The sequence below is a fragment of the Zea mays genome, chromosome 3, assembly GCF_902167145.1.
Source record: "Zea mays cultivar B73 chromosome 3, Zm-B73-REFERENCE-NAM-5.0, whole genome shotgun sequence".
Classification (NCBI taxonomy): Eukaryota; Viridiplantae; Streptophyta; class Magnoliopsida; order Poales; family Poaceae; genus Zea; species Zea mays.
In genome coordinates, this window is record NC_050098.1 from 186945568 (window position 1) to 186963985 (window position 18418).

Below are 18418 nucleotides of genomic sequence, written 5' to 3' on the forward strand. Positions count from 1 at the left end.
CCACTCAGTCCATGTCCCAGCAAAAATAGCAACACGTTCATTCTTCTGGTGACCTACTTTAATTTGTCCAAATGAAAGGTTGCATACGCTCTTGAAGCATTATCTGTAACACTTTCACTCATACTCGCCCAGATGCAATTTCTCAAACGATCTCCCACCAGGTGTTGCTTTAGTTTCCCTTGAAATGAGCTTCCTTGTGCCTAGGAGTGGCATGTAGACATACTCTTTGCAAGATTGCTCAAACAAATCAAAGTGTGGGGACCCCATCCCAGTGAGTCTTAGCAAGTAGCGACCCGACCTAGGAAAAGCCCCAAAGGGGAGACACTCTCCCTTTGGGAGCTCCGGGTTACTGTCGGGGAAATGATCCACGGGCCTCTAGGGCCCACTAGTCTATAGAAGGCTATGGGAAAGGTCCACCCTAGAAGGGCCTGCCCCCAGACAAACCTGAGGCACCGAGCCCATGGTTGAGCGAGGTAGGGCCGAAAGGGGTTGGGCAGATCGAGGAGAAGCCACTCGAGTGGATTCCATGCCTGACTAGGACTAACCCATTGTGCCACATTAATCGCGTCTAGTGTCGAGCCACAGAAGGCGAGTCGGCCCACTATCCACTCATGACCTACGGGCTCCTAGGCCTATGGCCCACTCATGACCTACCGAGCCTAGGCCAGAGAACACTGCCTTCGACAGGCCCCACAACACGACGATCCACGCCGAAATCCAGGCTATGAAAGACAGGGGTCGACGTGACGCAGGGATGATAATGATGGCATCGGGAATCTTCACCGCCCACGTCGCCCGCCATAAAGAGCCCTGTCAGGGACACCTAGACGACCGAGGCGTATACGGACAAACATAACCTTACCAGGGTAGAACTCCTAGTTTTACCGATGCACAGTAGATCCTTCTTAAGGAAGCTACCGGCAGTCGACCCATATCTTGGCCTATAAAAGAAGGAGGTTTGCCACGACGACACGAGGACACAGGACGTGAGGTGAACAACACATTCAACGAGATTAGAAGACCCGGTGGCCGGAGCCAAGGTGCGACGTCCAAGGCTTATCTTAGAACTCCAACCCCACAGTCTGTAGGTTCATCCATGCATAAGAGACTTGGGAGCTCCTACCTCTTTCGCCCGCTTGTAACTCGTGCTACGAGCATTGATCAACAAATGTGTTGGTAGCGCGAGCTACCGAAGACTGGATGTAGGGACGTTCTGCATGAACCAGTATAAACCTTGCGCCCACTGAGCACACCATCTGGACCATGGAATGCACACACACAAATTTACCTGTCGGAGCGAAGGTTTGAAACACCAACAATTGTCTCGTAGTAGACAACTTTCTTCATCCTCTGCTTCTTGTCATCCTTGTTTTTGTAGCGCGAGTTGGTGGCCTTTTCGTCCTTTATCTTATCACACTCCACCTATTTTTTGTTGTCCATCACCTCCTCCTTGTTATTTTTGGAATCTTTACCCGATATCGTTTCGATTTGTAAGACTCATAAATGAAGTGCTGGTCTCCGATACCAATTGATAGTTTCCTAAAGGAGGGGTGAATAGACAACTCCTAAAATTTCACAATTTAAAATAATCTAGAATCCTAAATTAATTGTTAGTTCAAAACTAGAACAACAAAGAGTAAGGAGAGAGAAAAGTTCTTGCACTTGGTTGCTCTCTTGAATGCGGAATTTATACTAGAGCAATATCACAAGTGAATATAAAGCAAGAACTTGAAGATAAAAGGAAGATAATCTAATTATAGGAAAATAATAAACACAAGATGTAGCAATTTGTTTGACCGAGGTTTAGCTCCAAAGAACTTACCTCTCGTTGTGATGTCCTAAATGATGAGGGTTGCACCCAACCCTTCTCAAGTGATCCAAAAGATCAAACTTGAGACCACCATTTTCTCTTAAATTTGTCTCCTCAGAAGGATCTCTACATGTCAGAGTCTCTTACTAGTCGTACACAAGTCGATGGGAGCTTGATCTCCAATGGAAGCAAGAGGGAAGAATAAACACACACAAGAGCATAATCACACCACTAAAAGATCAGAGAACGCAAGCGCAAAACCAAAGCAGAGCTCTCTCTCACGAATATTGGCACTTGGATCACTTTGGCATGTATCACTGCTTGGAATGAAAGTCTATGCTCTTGAGTGAATTAGTGTGTTGAGGGGGCTGATTTGAGGGTCTGTTTATAGCCCCAAACCCCCAAAGAGCTGTTGGTAAAACATGCAAAAAAACTACTTTACGTGGGCGCTCTACACCGGTCTGGTGCACCACCGGGCCAGGTATAGTAGCCCCAACCCTAAGATCCTGATTGTCGCCTTCCAAACTTAGGTGGCACGGACTACCTGCCACATCTGCTAGCCATTGTGTCACCCATTGGAGCCGTGGTAGTTGTTGCACCTGCGAGGTCCGCTGCACACCGGACTAGGCTAGTGTGTCATTTTTAGTTTTTCTTGAGAGCAACCCTTCACTGGTAAGGAGATCCGGCTGCCAAGCCCTTCTTTTGGTGTCTCTTGTAAAGTGGTCTGGTGCATCTGGACCTGAAGTTCGGTGGGTCTGGCCACCGAGTTTTTCTTCTGGCGCCTCTAGTAAAGTGGTTTGGTGCATCCCATAAAACTATACTTAGCTATTCTTCTGTTTTTTCTTCAAAATGTTTTTCACTTATTCTTAGTGACAATTCAACTATGTCTAAGTCTTGTACTTAATTCGGTTCTCCAACTTAATTCTTGTTTATCTGAGTTTAATTCCTATATATACACATTTAGCAAACATGTTAGTCCATATTTGTTGTGTTGATCATTAATCATTAAACATTTAGAGAAATGGCACAAGTCACATTTCCCTTTCAGAGCTTGTTCGGTTATTTTCAATCCATATGGATTGGATGGGATTGATATGAATTGAGAGGGATTTTGACTTACTAGGGATTAAAACCCCCTCAATCCCCCTTAATTTATATGGATTGGGGTAGAACCGAACAAGCTCTCAATGGTTCATACACCACAACTTGACGAAATAAACTAAGATTATTAAAAAAAGAAAACAAGTACACATTTAGACTTGCTAACCGCTAAATGGAACAAAAAAAGTAAGAACTGAAAAAATGTTGGCAAAAGAAAAAAAAATGTGACGTCAAAACATCCTAGAACGAAAAAATGCTAATAAAAGAAACAGTGCCCATGAAAAACAAAGAAAGAGCAAAATTGTCATTTTCTCTCAAAGTTAACACAACATGTTCAAACTAACGGAAATGTCAGTTAGAGAAGTTTTTTTTGAAAGTGGATAAATAGGGGAGATTTGAACTTTGTATGCTAAACAGGGAAGAAGTTTTTAATGTCAAATTCGAGATTTTCTCGTCGTACCCCAGTGACTGACTTTCGTTGAAGCAAACAAATGAACAATGCCAATCGCATGCAAGACACGCACCGAAGATAGGAGATAACGAGAGCGCTAGGCCACCAGTTTTCCCATGGACCACCTACTATTTTCGTTGTGCCAGACCGCCCAGCCACACGGCCACACCCACCCCCGCGCGCGGCGGGCGGCCACCCGCATCGGCGGACCTGCCCCGTGAGTCCGTGACCCTCCTATCTTGGCATGCCTTTCTCAATGTTTACCGCCTCGCCTCTTCTCGTCCCGGGGCCCTGCCGGCCCCGCTCCAACCCCCAAGCTCGTGGCAAGCGCCGCGCAACTGCGCAAGTAGCGATGGCAGTAGTAGACACGCTAGGGGAAGGTTTGGACGAATAGAAGCTAGAGGCGAAGGGCGAGGAGGAGAAGCACGAGATAAGGAAATTGACGACGGAGGGAGCAGACCGCGATGCTGCGGCGCGTGGCGAGCAACGCCTACTCATGGTGGTGGGCGAGCCACATCCGCAACACGCAGTCCAAATGGCTCGACAACAATCTTCAAGGTAATATTTTGCCTACCACGATGTTTAAGAATAAATCATCAACATAACACGAAGACATGAGAAATCATGACTTCCAACCTTTTAAGGCTATATATTAATTGGAGTGTTATATTTGATTTTTTGATAATATAATACCACATTTATTATGAAATTGAAATGAATGGAAATAGTTTTTATCACCATGAAACTATACTATGTCAACTCATTTTCAATACATTGAAAAATGCATGAAACCATTATGGAGAGCAATTTGTTTTATCTTCATTTATTTTATATATTGGTCATTTAGATGCAACATTTAATTGACATGGTAGCCGATAAAACCGTAAAGCGAAATTTTGTATTGAGACTACGTTTCATTCTTTATTTAATCTCACTTTTGCTTATTAAGAATAGCCTAACATTGAAGTAGGAGCACATCGCTAGAAGTACTGCCTCGTTTTCTCGCGCGACAAATTTTCTCAATAAGCATAAAACGACGTAGCATTTTCTAATACCATGATACGATTACACAATATTTTTATCACAATTTTTTGATGTATTTTTGTTGTCTTTGTAGAGATGGAAATGAGGGTGAAGTCCATGATCAAACTCATAGAAATAAATGCTGACACTTTCGCAAAGAAGGCAGAGCTGTACTTCAAGAACAGGCCTGAGCTGGCAAACCTTGTTGAGGAGACGTATAGATCTTACCAGGCGCTCGCTGATCGATGTGATCGGATATCAGGAGAGCTCCACAAGTCAAATCATACCATAACAACTGTGTTTCCAGAACAAGTACAACTCTCACTGCAAAATGACAATGGCGACGGATTCCCAAGGGGTATCACAGGGATCAATATCATCAGAGGAACTAGCCCAGCTTCAAAGAGGACACAGACGCATAGGAGGATTACCTCTCAGATGAGTAAAGAAAAGGCACAAGAAGAGATTGAGAGGCTCCAGAAGGAGATTTTGGTGTTACAGACCGAGAAAGAGTTCTTCAAGTGCTCATATGAATCTTCACTAGATAAGTACTTAGATATTGAACGAAGGGCAACAGAGACACAAGAGGAGGTATGGAGCTTGCAAGAGACTTTTAATACCAACACAGTTATCGAAGACAATGAAGCTCGAGCTTTGATGGCTGCACGTGCCCTCATTTCATGTGAGGATACATTGATTAACTTGCAAGATCAGCAAAATCGATCATGTCAAGAGGCAACAACAGAGTTCCAACGAGTCATAGACACTAAAAAGAAGCTAAAAGCTTTCAAGAGTGAGTGTGGGCACTCTGAGAACCAAAAGGAGCTAAGTGATCAACAACATATAGTGACCAGCTCTGCACATCCATCTATAGAGAATAATGGCCCCATTCTGCAAGACCATAGGCTCCATCTACAGGAAATATGCCAGAAGATCAAACTACAATTTAATTCATGCTCAGAGGCATCTGTAGTGCATTTAGCAGGAATGGTTGATGAATTCGTGGATAAGGTGATCGCACTAGAAATTGCAGCTACAACTCAGACTGCTCAAATCAATAGAATGAGAGCTGAGGCAGATGAGCTGCAAAAATGTATGAATAGTTTGGAGGAAGAGAAGGAAGGTTTAGTTGGGGATTCCAATAAGTTGTCTGAAAGGTTGAGGCAAGTTGAGGAGGTGCTGCAAACAATTCAACGAATTGAGAAGTCTGTGCACATTGAAAATGGAAATATTCAGAGACAATTAACCGAAGCATGCAACAATCTTACTGATTTTGTGGAGAGGTTGGATGTGCCACTAAGCGAAGAAACAATAGATTCATCTGAAGGGTCCAAAGGAATTGCTTCTGAAGAAGATGCAGATAAGCCTGACACTCTCTCTGACCCATTTCAAGCTGATTCAGGCACTGTAGGTGAATCAATGGATGGAGACTCATTGTACTCATTCGATATCTCTAGTGAGGCACATGAAGAAGATGTAGATGACACCTTAGGGTGGCAGCAAGTAGTTTTGAATGGGTTGGAGGGCAAGGATAAAATCCTCTTAAAAGATTATGCATCCATCCTTCGGAACTACAAAGATACAAGAAAGCAACTTTCAGAAATAGAGAAGAAAAATCAAGAATATCATCTTGATTCTATGTCAAAAACGGAAGAGTTAAAGAGTGTCAATGCAACAAAAGATGACGAAATTCACTCTCTTAGGCAAATGTTGAGCTCTTTACAGTCCAAGATCAACACCTATCGAATCCAATTTGTTGAAAAGTCTGAAGAATCATCCAAAACAAACAACGATCCTTGTCTAGAAGACAAAGAGATTTGTGAGATAGAAGAATACCTAAAGAATTGCCAAAATGAAGAACCACATGTTTCTTTATTAGAGGAGAAATTTAGAGAAGAAATTAACAAAGTATTAGATGAAAGCTTAGACTTCTGGTTGAGGTTCAGTACATCGTATCGTTATATCCAGAAATTCCAAAAAGCATTTGATAAAGCAAAAGCAGAAGTGGATAGACTTACAGATACAAAAGCTCTGGAGGGCTTAGACACTGGTTGTACTGGTCAGTTTGTGAGAAAACAAGAGCCAACTATCCTTGAAAAGAAACTACGTGACTTAAGTACTGATCTTCAAGTTTGGTTGGAAAAAAATGTGCTGTTGCAGGGGGAGCTTGAGAGAAGATTTTTATTGATATGCAACATACAAGAGGAGATATCTAAGGTCACAACATTGAATCGAACCAATGAAGCTCACTTTACTCCTTTACAGGCTGCAAAGTTCCATGGTGAGGTGAGTAATATGAAGCAAGAGAATAACAAGGTCACCAAAGAGCTACAAGCTGGGCTCGAGCATGTAAGGGGCCTCCAAGTGGAAATTGGGAGGACTGTTCTGAAGCTCAGAGACAATATTGAACTATCTTTTGGGAGAAGCAGTCGAGCACATCAGAACTTCAGATATCTATCAGGGAAGGCCGGGGTACCTCAACGAACTTCCTTATTTGGTTCTAGGACGAAAAAGACATCATTATTTTCATGTATGCCTCCCATTGCCAAAGCCGATTTCTGACATGAGGCCAAGTCTTTTTAGATAACATTGGTTAGAGGGTTAGCTAATTTTTTCTTCTGTTTGATATGGGTGGTTCTCTATGAACATGCTTAAAAAATTGATGCAAGGTAAGACAGCTCCAAACATTATACACGTAGATTGAGAAAATTCTTGAGCCCTTGTTCTACCCATTCATAACGACACTATAGCCTATAGTTGAGACATGTACTTTATCGTGGGATAGATGAGACGATTCTTTTACCTCAGCCTGAAAATCATTCCCATGAAGGAGTCAAACTCAAGACATGAGAAGTGTTATTTACATCATCTAACAATTTAGCTAGAGGCCTTTCATGTGAACATGTTAGTTTTGATTGAATATTTAATTTTTGTAGGTTTTAAACTGAAAAGTATCATGTAACCAACTTGATTTTTTCGCTGATTTGTTCGGTGATGTGTAATTTGTAGTCCTGTAAATGTGAATTTTGTATAATGTACAACGCCACACTCATTCATACGAAAATACTAGAAGAATATGACATGCAAAAGTATAATGCCACACTCATTCATGCCAGTAATGTGACTTTTGTGTGGCATAGTGTTGTAATGTGATCAGTTGAAAACTGAGCTGTTAAATCATAAATTAGTGTTTTTGCCTACCCACTAGAAGTAGTGGTGCAACTATTTGTAAGTTAACCATCTTTGAGAAAGTTTTGTCTTGTAGCCTTGTAGGGCATTCTACGAGATTGTCAATGAAATGTTGCTATCAATGTGTCGGGGACCATAATTAGGGGTACCCTCAAGACGCCTAATTCTCAGCTGGTAACCCCCATCAGCATAAAGCTGCAGAGGCCTGATGGGTGCGATTAAGTCAGGGATCAGTCCATACGAGCGACTCGATCACGCCTCTCCCGAGCCTAGCCTCGGGCAAGGGCAGCCGACCCCGAGGGGTTTCCGTCTCGCCCGAGGCCCCCCTTTTTAACGGCGGACACATCTCCGGCTCGCCCGAGGCTTTGCCTTCGCTAAGAAGCAACCCTGACTAAATCGCCGCGCCGACCGACCGAGTCGCAAGAGCATTTAACGCAAAGGTGGCCTGACACCTTTATCCTGACGCGCGCCCCCCGGCAGAGCCGAAGTGACAGCCGTCACTTCGCCGCTCCACTGACCGGTCTGACAGAAGGACAGCGCCGCCTGCGCCACTCCGACTGCAGTGCCACTTGACAGAGTGAGGCTGACAGGCAGTCAGGCCTTGCCAAAGGCGCCATAGGAAACTCCGCTCCGCCCGACCCAGGGCTCGGACTCGGGCTCAGCCCCGGAAGGCGGCGAACTCCGCTCCGCCCGACCCAGGGCTCGGACTCGGGCTAGGCCCCGGAAGACGGCGAACTCCGCTCCGCCCGACCCAGGGCTCGGACTCGGGCTAGGCCCCGGAAGACGGCGTACTCCGCTCCGCCCGACCCAGGGCTCGGACTCGGGCTAGGCCCCGGAAGACGGCGAACTCCGCTCCGCCCGACCCAGGGCTCAGACTCGGGCTAGGCCCCGGAAGACGGCGAACTCCGCTCCGCCCGACCCAGGGCTCGGACTCGGGCTAGGCCCCGGAAGACGGCGAACTCCGCTCCGCCCGACCCAGGGCTCGGACTCGGGCTCAGCCCCAGAAGACGACGAACTTTGCTTCGCCCGACCCTAGGGCTCGGACTCCGCCCTGGCCTCTGCCGAACGACCTCCGCCTCGCCCGACCCAGGAGCTCGGGCTCGGCCTCGGCCATGGAAGACAGACTCGACCCCGGCTTCGGAGGAGCCTCCACGTCGCCCGACCTAGGGCACAGGCCCGCCACGTCAACAGGAAGCGCCATCATCACCCTACCCCGAGCCGACTCGGGCCGCAGAGAACAAGACCGGTGTCCCATCCAGCTAGCTCCGCCAGATAGGCAATGATGGCGCCCCGCTAGCCCTGTGACGGCGGCGGCTCTCAGCTCCCTTACGGAAGCAGGGGGACGTCAGCAAGGACCCAACCGCTCCGACAGCTGTCCCTCCGCCTGAAGCGTCCCGATCCTTTGGGACTCAAATGTGAAATAATTACTAGTCCCAGGAGGCTAGTAAACACATTCCTTACTTCAAATAGTACAGAGTTTAGATAAATTTATTACAATACCGGGGTACAAGCTCGAGAGAGCCAAATAGAGAAGCGCAGGAGGAAAATACACTAGCCCAAGCCACAGGCAGAACTGGGTGCAGACACAGCCCTCTTAATCAAGCATAGCAGAAAAGAAGTCCTCGGCTGCTGAAAAACATAAATAAATCTGGGTGAATACACTAGGTATTCCGCAAGCCCACCCCGGTCCCATAGAGAGAAAGAGACCTATGATGTACATGCTCAATTTGGTGGAGTTGTGGTCACTCATCATTTTCTTAGAGAAAGGCAATTGCTTGAAGGTTTTCCCATGGTCTTAAAAGTAACCAAAAACTCAACCACCACTGAGCTTCCCGCTCCCGTGGCCTTATTTTCTTTTTTCAACACCCATTTAATCACACCTTTCCCTTGTTAAGAAACTTAGTGAAAAAGCTCTAATTGCCATACCATACCAGACTCATCCATACCAGTGGACACGGACTATTCGAATAGGTTTTAACTCTGCGCAGAGGGGTACACTTTACCCACTAGTCCGGTTTCTGCGATCTCACCGTCGCGAGACCCGAATGCCAGATCTCTTTCCTTACTCGCACGTCCTAACCTTAACGGTTATCCGGAAGGAGTCAGGCCACCACCATGTCCAAACCGGACAAAACTTTCCCCCTCCTTATCCTCCCGGTGCTCCCCAGCCTTCTTAACCCTGGGGTTGGACCGCACGAGTTCGGATTGAGTGACTGCCCACACAGTCTCGAGTGGTTGTACGATAAAGGAGTACAGGTAGTGAAAATGACAAACCGGTCCTTATATGAGGGGACAATCCTTCTGCTCACGCCTAAACCAGCTGAGCCAACACCTTAGGCCCTCCCCTAAACCAGGGAGTCCCTGATCATCCCACTCCCAAGGTGATGAGGGTGAGTACCCTTCATCGCAAAACTTTTCAAAAAGAGACTTTATTTGGAGGAACACATTGCCCTTCTTTCCAAACCACATTTCGAAACCAGAAAGTATATGTTAATGCGGGCCATCTCTCACTCACAATGCAATATCCCCCCCATAGTTCCCGACCTAGGCAGTGGTAGAGAGAATAGGTAATTTATGCATCAAGGGAAGGATGGACTTGCCTTCGTTGAAGCTCTCTTGGCACAGAAGATCTACTTCCGGAAGTTCGGGCTCTGACCCTTCTTCCGGAGCTACGGGATCCGGATCTGCGGTTCCCGCTTCTTCTAGGAAACATGCAGTAAAACAATACATCAACAGTAGTTCATCAATCATAGTGTGCCATTTTCTAACAACATTATTTTATGTGACCTTGGAGATCTTTTTTGATAATTTTTTGTGCATAAAATATTGAGAAAACTATTTAAATGGGCAAAAGGGTGGAAAAGAAAAAGAGAAGGGAATTCCTCTCTTCTGGGCCGGGGGCAGGATTTTTGGCCCACCCCGGGCGCGAGCGCGCGCTGAGGCGCTTTCGGCCCAGCGGCGGCCCACGAGCGAGGGAGGGGGGGGGGGACGGCGCGGCCGCGAGGGTGACGGCGTCGCATGGGGCCCACTTGCCAGCGAGAGAGGGGGGGAAGGGACGGCGTTGTGGCCAGACGGCGGGCGAACCGGCCGAGCGCGGGGAAAAACCGGCCGCCGGGGAAGCTTGACGGCGGCTTGCCGCCGGTGGCCCGGTTCCGGGTCCGAGGGGGGGTGGTTTAGCACGGGCGGCAGTTGGCGATTCTCATGGTGAGTTTAATTTGGCCAGAGGGGGTCGGGAGGGGGCTGCCCACGGGGAGGGGGCGGAGTTCCGCAGCGGGGATCGCCGCCGGTGGGCTCTGGGTGGGGAACGGGGGCTGGAAAGTGGCGCTTCGGATTCGTGGCTACGCGAGGGAGCTGCTCGGCTCACTCAATTCCTTGCCGGACCAACAGAGAAGGAGAGGGAGGAGAAGGAAAAGACTCACCGGAGAGGAAGATGACGCCGGCGCCTTGTGAATTGAGCTCGGGGAAGGGGAGGAGGGGGATGGCCGAAGCTGGTGCGAGGAAGAAGGAGCTCGGGGGGGGGGGAGCTTTTTATAGGCGCGCGGGGGAAGGGGGGCGGTGGAGCTCCCTGACTCCGGCGAGCCTCCCAGTGCCGCCATAAATGGCGCACAGCGCTACCGAGGGGACGCTACGGCGAGGTGGTACCGGCGAGGACGCTGGTCAAGGGGAGGAGGACGGAGCGGTGCCAAACTTCCCTGTGCGGCAGGATGGCAGAGGGGAGGACGGAGGCGACGACCGGAGGTGACTTCGGCGAGGGGACGGCGGACGGACGACGAAGCAGCTGACCCGTGGGGTCGCTTAGTCAGAGGGAGCGAGCGAGCGAGCGAGAGAGCGGGTGGCTGGCGGGTGGGGACGCCTTGTCAGCGAGAGAGAGGGCGAGGTGTGGAGCGGCTGTCGCGCGCGCGGAAGCAGGCCGCAGTTGGGCCGAATGCGGGGGAGTGCGGGCGCGTGGGAAGGGGGGGTTGCGGGTGTTGGGCCGAGATTCGGTCCAACAGGGAGAGGAGAGGGTTTTTCCCTTTTTCTTTTTACTTTTCAAATCCCATTTCCCCTTTTGCCCCTTTTTCTTTTGAACAAAATATTTTGTGAATACTCTAAGTGTTTAGAAAATAGAATCTAAGTGAGGTGCTTTGTGATCAAACAAAATGTATGCATATGATGAAAGAAAAACTTAGTGGAGAACTTAGAATTAGAGGATGAAGGGAGGGGAAAAAGGTGGATTAGGGTTTCAAACCTAGATTAGGATTTTTGGGATGCTACAAACCTACCCCACTTAAAGGAATCTCGCCCTCGAGATTCAGACGGGGCTCGAGAAAAGGTAAGGGTATTCCTTCCTCAGAGAGTCCTCACTTTCCCAGGTGGCTTCCTCTTCTCCATCTCTGCTCCACTGAACCTTACAGAGCTTCACTTCTGAATTGTGGGTCCTTCTGACTGCCGAGTCAAGAATCTTCACTGGCTTTTCCCGGTACTGGAGATCTTTTTGAATCTGAATTGCTTCTGCCTCGATACGGGTTTCTGGTACTTTTAGGCATTTGCGGAGTTGAGACACATGGAACACATTGTGAATATCTGACATGGATTCTGGTAGCTCAAGACGGTATGCCACGGGTCCTATTTGGGAAATGACAGGGTAAGGACCGACGAAACGGGGTGCTAGCTTTCCTCTCACCTGGAACCTTTTGACACCACACATTGGGGAAACCTTGAGATAAACAAAATCTCCTTCCTCAAATCTGAGTTCCCTTCGCCTATTGTCTGCGTAACTCTTCTGTCGACTCTGAGCTTCAAGTAACCTTCTGCGGATCAAAGCAACTTTTTCTTCGGCTTCTTTAACGAAGTCGGGTCCTTCTAGTGTCCTTTCCCCTACATTGGACCACATTAGGGGAGTCTGGCATTTTCTTCCATACAGTGCTTCGAATGGTGACATTTTGATGCTGTCCTGATGGCTGTTGTTGTATGAGAATTCGGCGTACGGCAAACTAGACTCCCAATCTCTGTCGAAGGCTAACACGCAGGCTCTGAGTAAATCTTCAAGGACCTTGTTGACTCTTTCTGTTTGACCATCTGACTGGGGGTGATAAGCAGTGCTGAAATCTAGCTTGGTGCCCATTTCTTGCTGAAGGCCCTTCCAAAATTTTGAAGTGAACTGCGTTCCTCTATCTGATACTATCTTCCGTGGAATGCCATGTAGCCTGACTATCTCTTTAAGGTATATTCGGGCAAGGGCTGCTCCTCCAAAAGTGGTCTTTACTGGAATGAAATGGGCCACCTTGGTGAGACGATCGATTATTACCCATATGGAATCATTTCCTCTTTGTGATCTGGGCAGTCTGGTTACGAAATCCATGCCTATTTCTTCCCACTTCCATTCGGGTATTGGGAGGGGTTGAAGTAGGCCTGCAGGCTTCTGATGTTCGGCCTTTGTTCGCTGACAGGTGTCACATCGGGCCACATACTGTGCTATTTCCCTTTTCATCCCTTTCCACCAATATCTGGTCTTAAGGTCTAAGTACATTTTGGTGGTCCCTGGGTGGATAGAGTAAGCTGAGTTGTGGGCTTCATCGAGCAGGGTTTCTCGTGTTTCTCCCACTGGCACGCACAGGCGATCCTTGAACCAGAGGGCTCCTTGCTTATCTGTCCTGAGGTCCGGAAATTGCTCCTTTCGTGCTCTTTCCATAAGCTTGGTTGTTTCTGCGTCCAGGCGTTGGGCCTTGCATATGAGATCTTCTAGATTTGGCTTGACTTCCAGGCCACCGTTGTCTCCCAGACATGCATTTAGCTGAGCTGATTCTTTCTTCCAATCTTCCAGAAAGTTTGCTCCCTTAACCCCGAAGGGTTTTCGGCTGAGGGCGTCTGCTACTACGTTGGCCTTTCCGGGGTGGTAGTGGATTTCGAGGTCATAATCTTTGATCAATTCGAGCCACCTTCTTTGACGGAGGTTGAGGTCCGGTTGCGTGAAGATGTACTTTAGACTCTTGTGATCAGTGAAGATGTGGCATTTGTTCCCAATCAGATAATGCCTCCAAATTTTTAGGGCGTGCACTATGGCTGCCAATTCCAGATCGTGGGTAGGATAGTTCTGTTCGTGCGGCTTGAGTAATCGGGATGCATAAGCAATGACTTTCTCATTTTGCATTAAGACACACCCTAAGCCTTGCTTGGAAGCATCACAGAAGATGACAAAATCCTGGTGTATGTCTGGCAGGGTCAGGACTGGTGCAGTTGTAAGTTTCTCCTTGATGATTTGGAAACTTCCTTCACATTTGGGAGTCCATACAAACTTATTGTCCTTTTTGAGAAGTTCAGTCATGGGCTTTGCTGTGCTGGAGAATCCCTTGATAAAGCGGCGATAATACCCTGCCATTCCCAGAAAGCTTCGTACCTCACTGACGTTGGATGGTTGCTTCCAATTTGAAACAGCTTCTACCTTAGATGGGTCCACTTCTATCCCTTCAACAGTCAAGATATGCCCTAGGAAGGCTATCTTCTCTAACCAGAACTCACATTTGCTGAGCTTAGCATAAAGTTGATGTGCTCTGAGTCTTCCGAGGACGGTTCGAAGGTGATGCTCATGGTCCTTGCGACTCTTGGAATAGATGAGGATGTCGTCGATAAAAACCACGACAAACTTATCCAATTCTTCCATAAATACCTTATTCATGAGGTTCATGAAAAAGGCGGGTGCGTTGGTTAGTCCAAATGGCATCACTGTGAATTCATATTGCCCGTATCTGGTGACGAATGCAGTTTTCTGAATGTCTGCCTCCTTAATCCTGAGTTGGTGATACCCTGACCTGAGGTCTATCTTGGAGAAGTATTTGGCTCCTTGCAGTTGGTCGAAGAGGTCATCGATCCGAGGGAGAGGGTACTTATTCTTGATTGTAACTTCGTTCAAGGATCGATAATCAATACACATCCTCATACTCCCATCCTTTTTGGTAACGAAAAGAACGGGTGCTCCCCAGGGAGACGAACTGGGACAGATGTACCCTTTTTGTTGTAGTTCCGAAATCTGAAGTTTCAATTCTGCCAACTCAGTGGGGGCCATGCGGTATGGTCTCTTTGCGATGGGTGCGGTGCCGGGAATGAGATCTATATAGAACTCTACTCCTCTTTCTGGTGGCATCCCAGACAACTCTTCTGGAAATACATCTTCAAACTCCTTGATTACAGACATGCTTTCTACTGCCAGATTAAATATCATTGGATCATTTGCGGGCGGTTGGGCTTGACAGGAAACTGCCTTTCCTTGGTGATCTATGAGAAGAACAGTCTTGCTTGCGCAGCTGATAACACCCTTGTGCTTAGCTAGCCAATCCATTCCTAGGATTACATCAATTCCTTGGGATGGCAAGATGGTTAAGTCTGCCAGGAACACTACCCCACTTAAAAGAATTCTGAATTGGGAACACCTGAGTTTGCACAGGAGGTCTGATCCCGGGGTTCGGGTGACCAAAGGGATAGCTAGTGGTGTAGAGGGTATGCCATGCTTCTCCACAAACTTAGCGGCAAGCACTACTCCCGGGGCTTGCTGGGCTTCCTGAGCGTCGACGTGGTTGACCCGGGCCCTGCCCTGGTACTGAGTCCTGCTCTGCTGGCTGTTGGAAGGAAGCGCCTTGGAGGTAGGTGCTGATGGAATCTTGGGGCCATTCACCGAGTTGGAGTAGGTTGGTCCTGGTGCCTTCAACTGGGGGCAGTTGTTCTTGAAGTGACTGGGGTCCCCGCAGTGCCAACAGGCATTTGCTGGCGGCTGGTTGCTTGCAACGGAGGGTGCCTGATGGGAGTTCTGACTCTACTGACTGTAGCGCGATGGAGAGGGTCCAGATTGCTTATGGAAGCTTGGACCCCTGGGTGGGAGCCCAAAGGGTCGAGTTCTCTGGTGACGTTCTTGCTGTTGCGCTCGGAGGACCTGGAACTTTCTCTTGATGTGCCCTTTTTCTTCCTCTTTTGCTCTTTCTACTTGAATAGCTTTGTTGGAAAGGTGAGAGAAGCTGTGGAAGTCCTGGCTGGCGAGGATGGTCTTAAGCTCGGGTCTTAACCCTCTCAGAAAACGAGCCATTTTCCTGGCCTCGGTGCTGACATCCTCGGGCGCGTAGCGGGCCAGCTCTGTGAACTTGTGCACATATTCACTGACTGTTCTCCCGCCTTGGGTTAGCTCCCGGAACTCATCCTCCTTGAGTTGAAATATCCCCTGGGGTACGTGGTGCTCACGGAAGGCTGCTTCGAATTCTGCCCATGTAGCATCTCTGATGGCTTCACTGAAAGTGTCCCACCATGCTAAAGCCATTCCTGAAAGCTGATGAGCTGCCAGCTAAACATGCTGATTCTCAGGACAAGCGATGGCTTCCAACTTCCTCTTGATCGTGCGAAGCCAGTCATCTGCATCGAGGGGATTGCTGGACCCCGCGAACGTGGGCGGCTTCAGTCTCAAGAATTCTCCCATCCTGTCCTGGGGCCTTCCACCGCCTGGGCGCTGGTTTTCCAGACTTTGAGTGAGGACTTCAATGAGTCTGGTTTGATTGGCCAGAACTTGGGCTAGGTCTAGTGGTAGTTCTGGAGGTGCGGGGAGGTGGGTCTCACCCCCTTCTCCGCCAACCTCTCCTTCAGCTCCTAGAGGAAGTCTTGCTCCAATCCCGGAGGCGGTAGGCGTGGTTCTATCCGAAGCCATCTGCCATGGGAAGAGAGTCACTATTATGCACATGCCATTTTTTAACTAGTTATTTTATTCATTACATCAAGCCATTACATTACATAGCATACTGCTACCACAAGTTCATCACACACGAGTGCTACCTAGGGTACCCCCGAACTCTTTCTCTAAAGTGTCCCCAAATTCCTTGAGAAGGTCATCAAGGCTGGCCAGGGACATGTCCTCGGTGTCGGACTGGTTCCTAGGAGGGTTCTCTTCCTGCTACTCAGTCTGACATCCTTGGCTTTTGGTCTTCTTGCGGATTTTTCTTGCGGGGGCGAGCTTCTTCAGTTTCTTGTCGTAGTCCATTTTGAGGGTGCGGTAAGCTTCACGGGTATTGGTCTCTTCGCCTTCAGCTATCGAGAGGCTCTCTTGAAGGGACGCTTTTTCTTCTGAAAGTTCCCTGACTTTCTGCTCCAGGCTTTCCACCCGGGAGGTTAGGGAGGTGCAGTGGAGGGCGAGGTCATCATATTGGTTATCAAGGGTATGAAGGTATCCCGCCATGTAGACAATGGTGGGATCATTCTCAATAGGATCTCCTCCTGATAGGGCCTGAAGTCTTTTCCTCCAGGTGGGGGTATTCTTGTTGCTGGGTGGAAAGTAGCGAAGGGGGGTTTCAATGATTACTTTGTTGTAGTTCTGACACAGTTGTCGGAGGGCTTTTCGGGCGACATTTTGGCAAGCATCTAGGAAATGGACTCCGGTAAAAGTGACTTGGAAGGAACGTTGGTTTGGATAGCTTTGGCTTTCCCCCAGGTAGACTGCCATAGAGCATCTTATCATTCCGCCCTCGATATGCTCCGTCCAGACGTATTCGGGCTTCTTGCGGATTCCCATGCGGAGCGCACAGCTTCGCAAGAGGCGTGGGAACCCTTCCACTTCTGAGCAGTAGGATGACTTAATGGCCAGAGAATCTTCTATCTGGAATAGGAAAAGAAGGGGTCTTGTTAAAATCGGGGAAGGGAAGAGAAAACTTTTCTTGAGGTAAGAGGTATTTTCTTTTTAGGGTAAGTTTTAGGGTCAAGGCTGCGACCTACGGCCAGTCCTATGGCTCTGATACCACCTGAAGCGTCCCGATCCTTTGGGACTCAAATGTGAAACAATTACTAGTCCCAGGAGGCTAGCAAACACATTCCTTACTTCAAATAGTACAGAGTTTAGATAAATTTATTACAATACCGGGGTACAAGCTCGAGAGAGCCAAATAGAGAAGCGCATGAGGAAAATACACTAGCCCAAGCCACAGGCAGAACTGGGTGCAGACACAGCCCTCTTAATCAAGCATAGCAGAAAAGAAGTCCTCGGCTGCTGAAAAACATAAATAAATCTGGGTGAATACACTAGGTATTCCGCAAGCCCACCCCGGTCCCGTAGAGAGAAAGAGACCTATGATGTACATGCTCAATTTGGTGGAGTTGTGGTCACTCATCATTTTCTTAGAGAAAGGCAATTGCTTGAAGGTTTTCCCATGGTCTTAAAAGTAACCAAAAACTCAACCACCACTGAGCTTCCCGCTCCCGTGGCCTTATTTTCTTTTTTCAACACCCATTTAATCACACCTTTCCCTTGTTAAGAAACTTAGTGAAAAAGCTCTAATTGCCATACCATACCAGACTCATCCATACCAGTGGACACGGACTATTCGAATAGGTTTTAACTCTGCGCAGAGGGGTACACTTTACCCACTAGTCCGGTTTCTGCGATCTCACCGTCGCGAGACCCGAATGCCGGATCTCTTTCCTTACTCGCACGTCCTAACCTTAACGGTTATCCAGAAGGAGTCAGGCCACCACCATGTCCAAACCGGACAAAACTTTCCCCCTCCTTATCCTCCCGGTGCTCCCCAGCCTTCTTAACCCTGGGGTTGGACCGCACGAGTTCAGATTGAGTGACTGCCCACACAGTCTCGAGTGGTTGTACGATAAAGGAGTACAGGTAGTGAAAATGACAAACCGGTCCTTATATGAGGGGACAATCCTTCTGCTCACGCCTAAACCAGCTGAGCCAACACCTTAGGCCCTCCCCTAAACCAGGGAGTCCCTGATCATCCCACTCCCAAGGTGATGAGGGTGAGTACCCTTCATCGCAAAACTTTTCAAAAAGAGACTTTATTTGGAGGAACACATTGCCCTTCTTTCCAAACCACATTTCGAAACCAGAA

The 18418-nt window shown here is 48.2% G+C and overlaps 1 protein-coding gene across 1 annotated transcript; it reads left to right on the forward strand.

The window, feature by feature from the left end:
- The first annotated feature begins 3397 nt into the window (after window positions 1–3397).
- Window positions 3398–7421, forward strand: LOC103651040 (protein NETWORKED 2A). Its single transcript, XM_008676633.3, has 2 exons — window positions 3398–3920; window positions 4480–7421. Exons 1-2 carry the CDS (start codon window positions 3827–3829, stop codon window positions 6945–6947), a joined length of 2562 nt encoding a protein of 853 aa, XP_008674855.1. The 5' UTR covers window positions 3398–3826; the 3' UTR covers window positions 6948–7421.
- Window positions 7422–18418: the final 10997 nt, after the last annotated feature.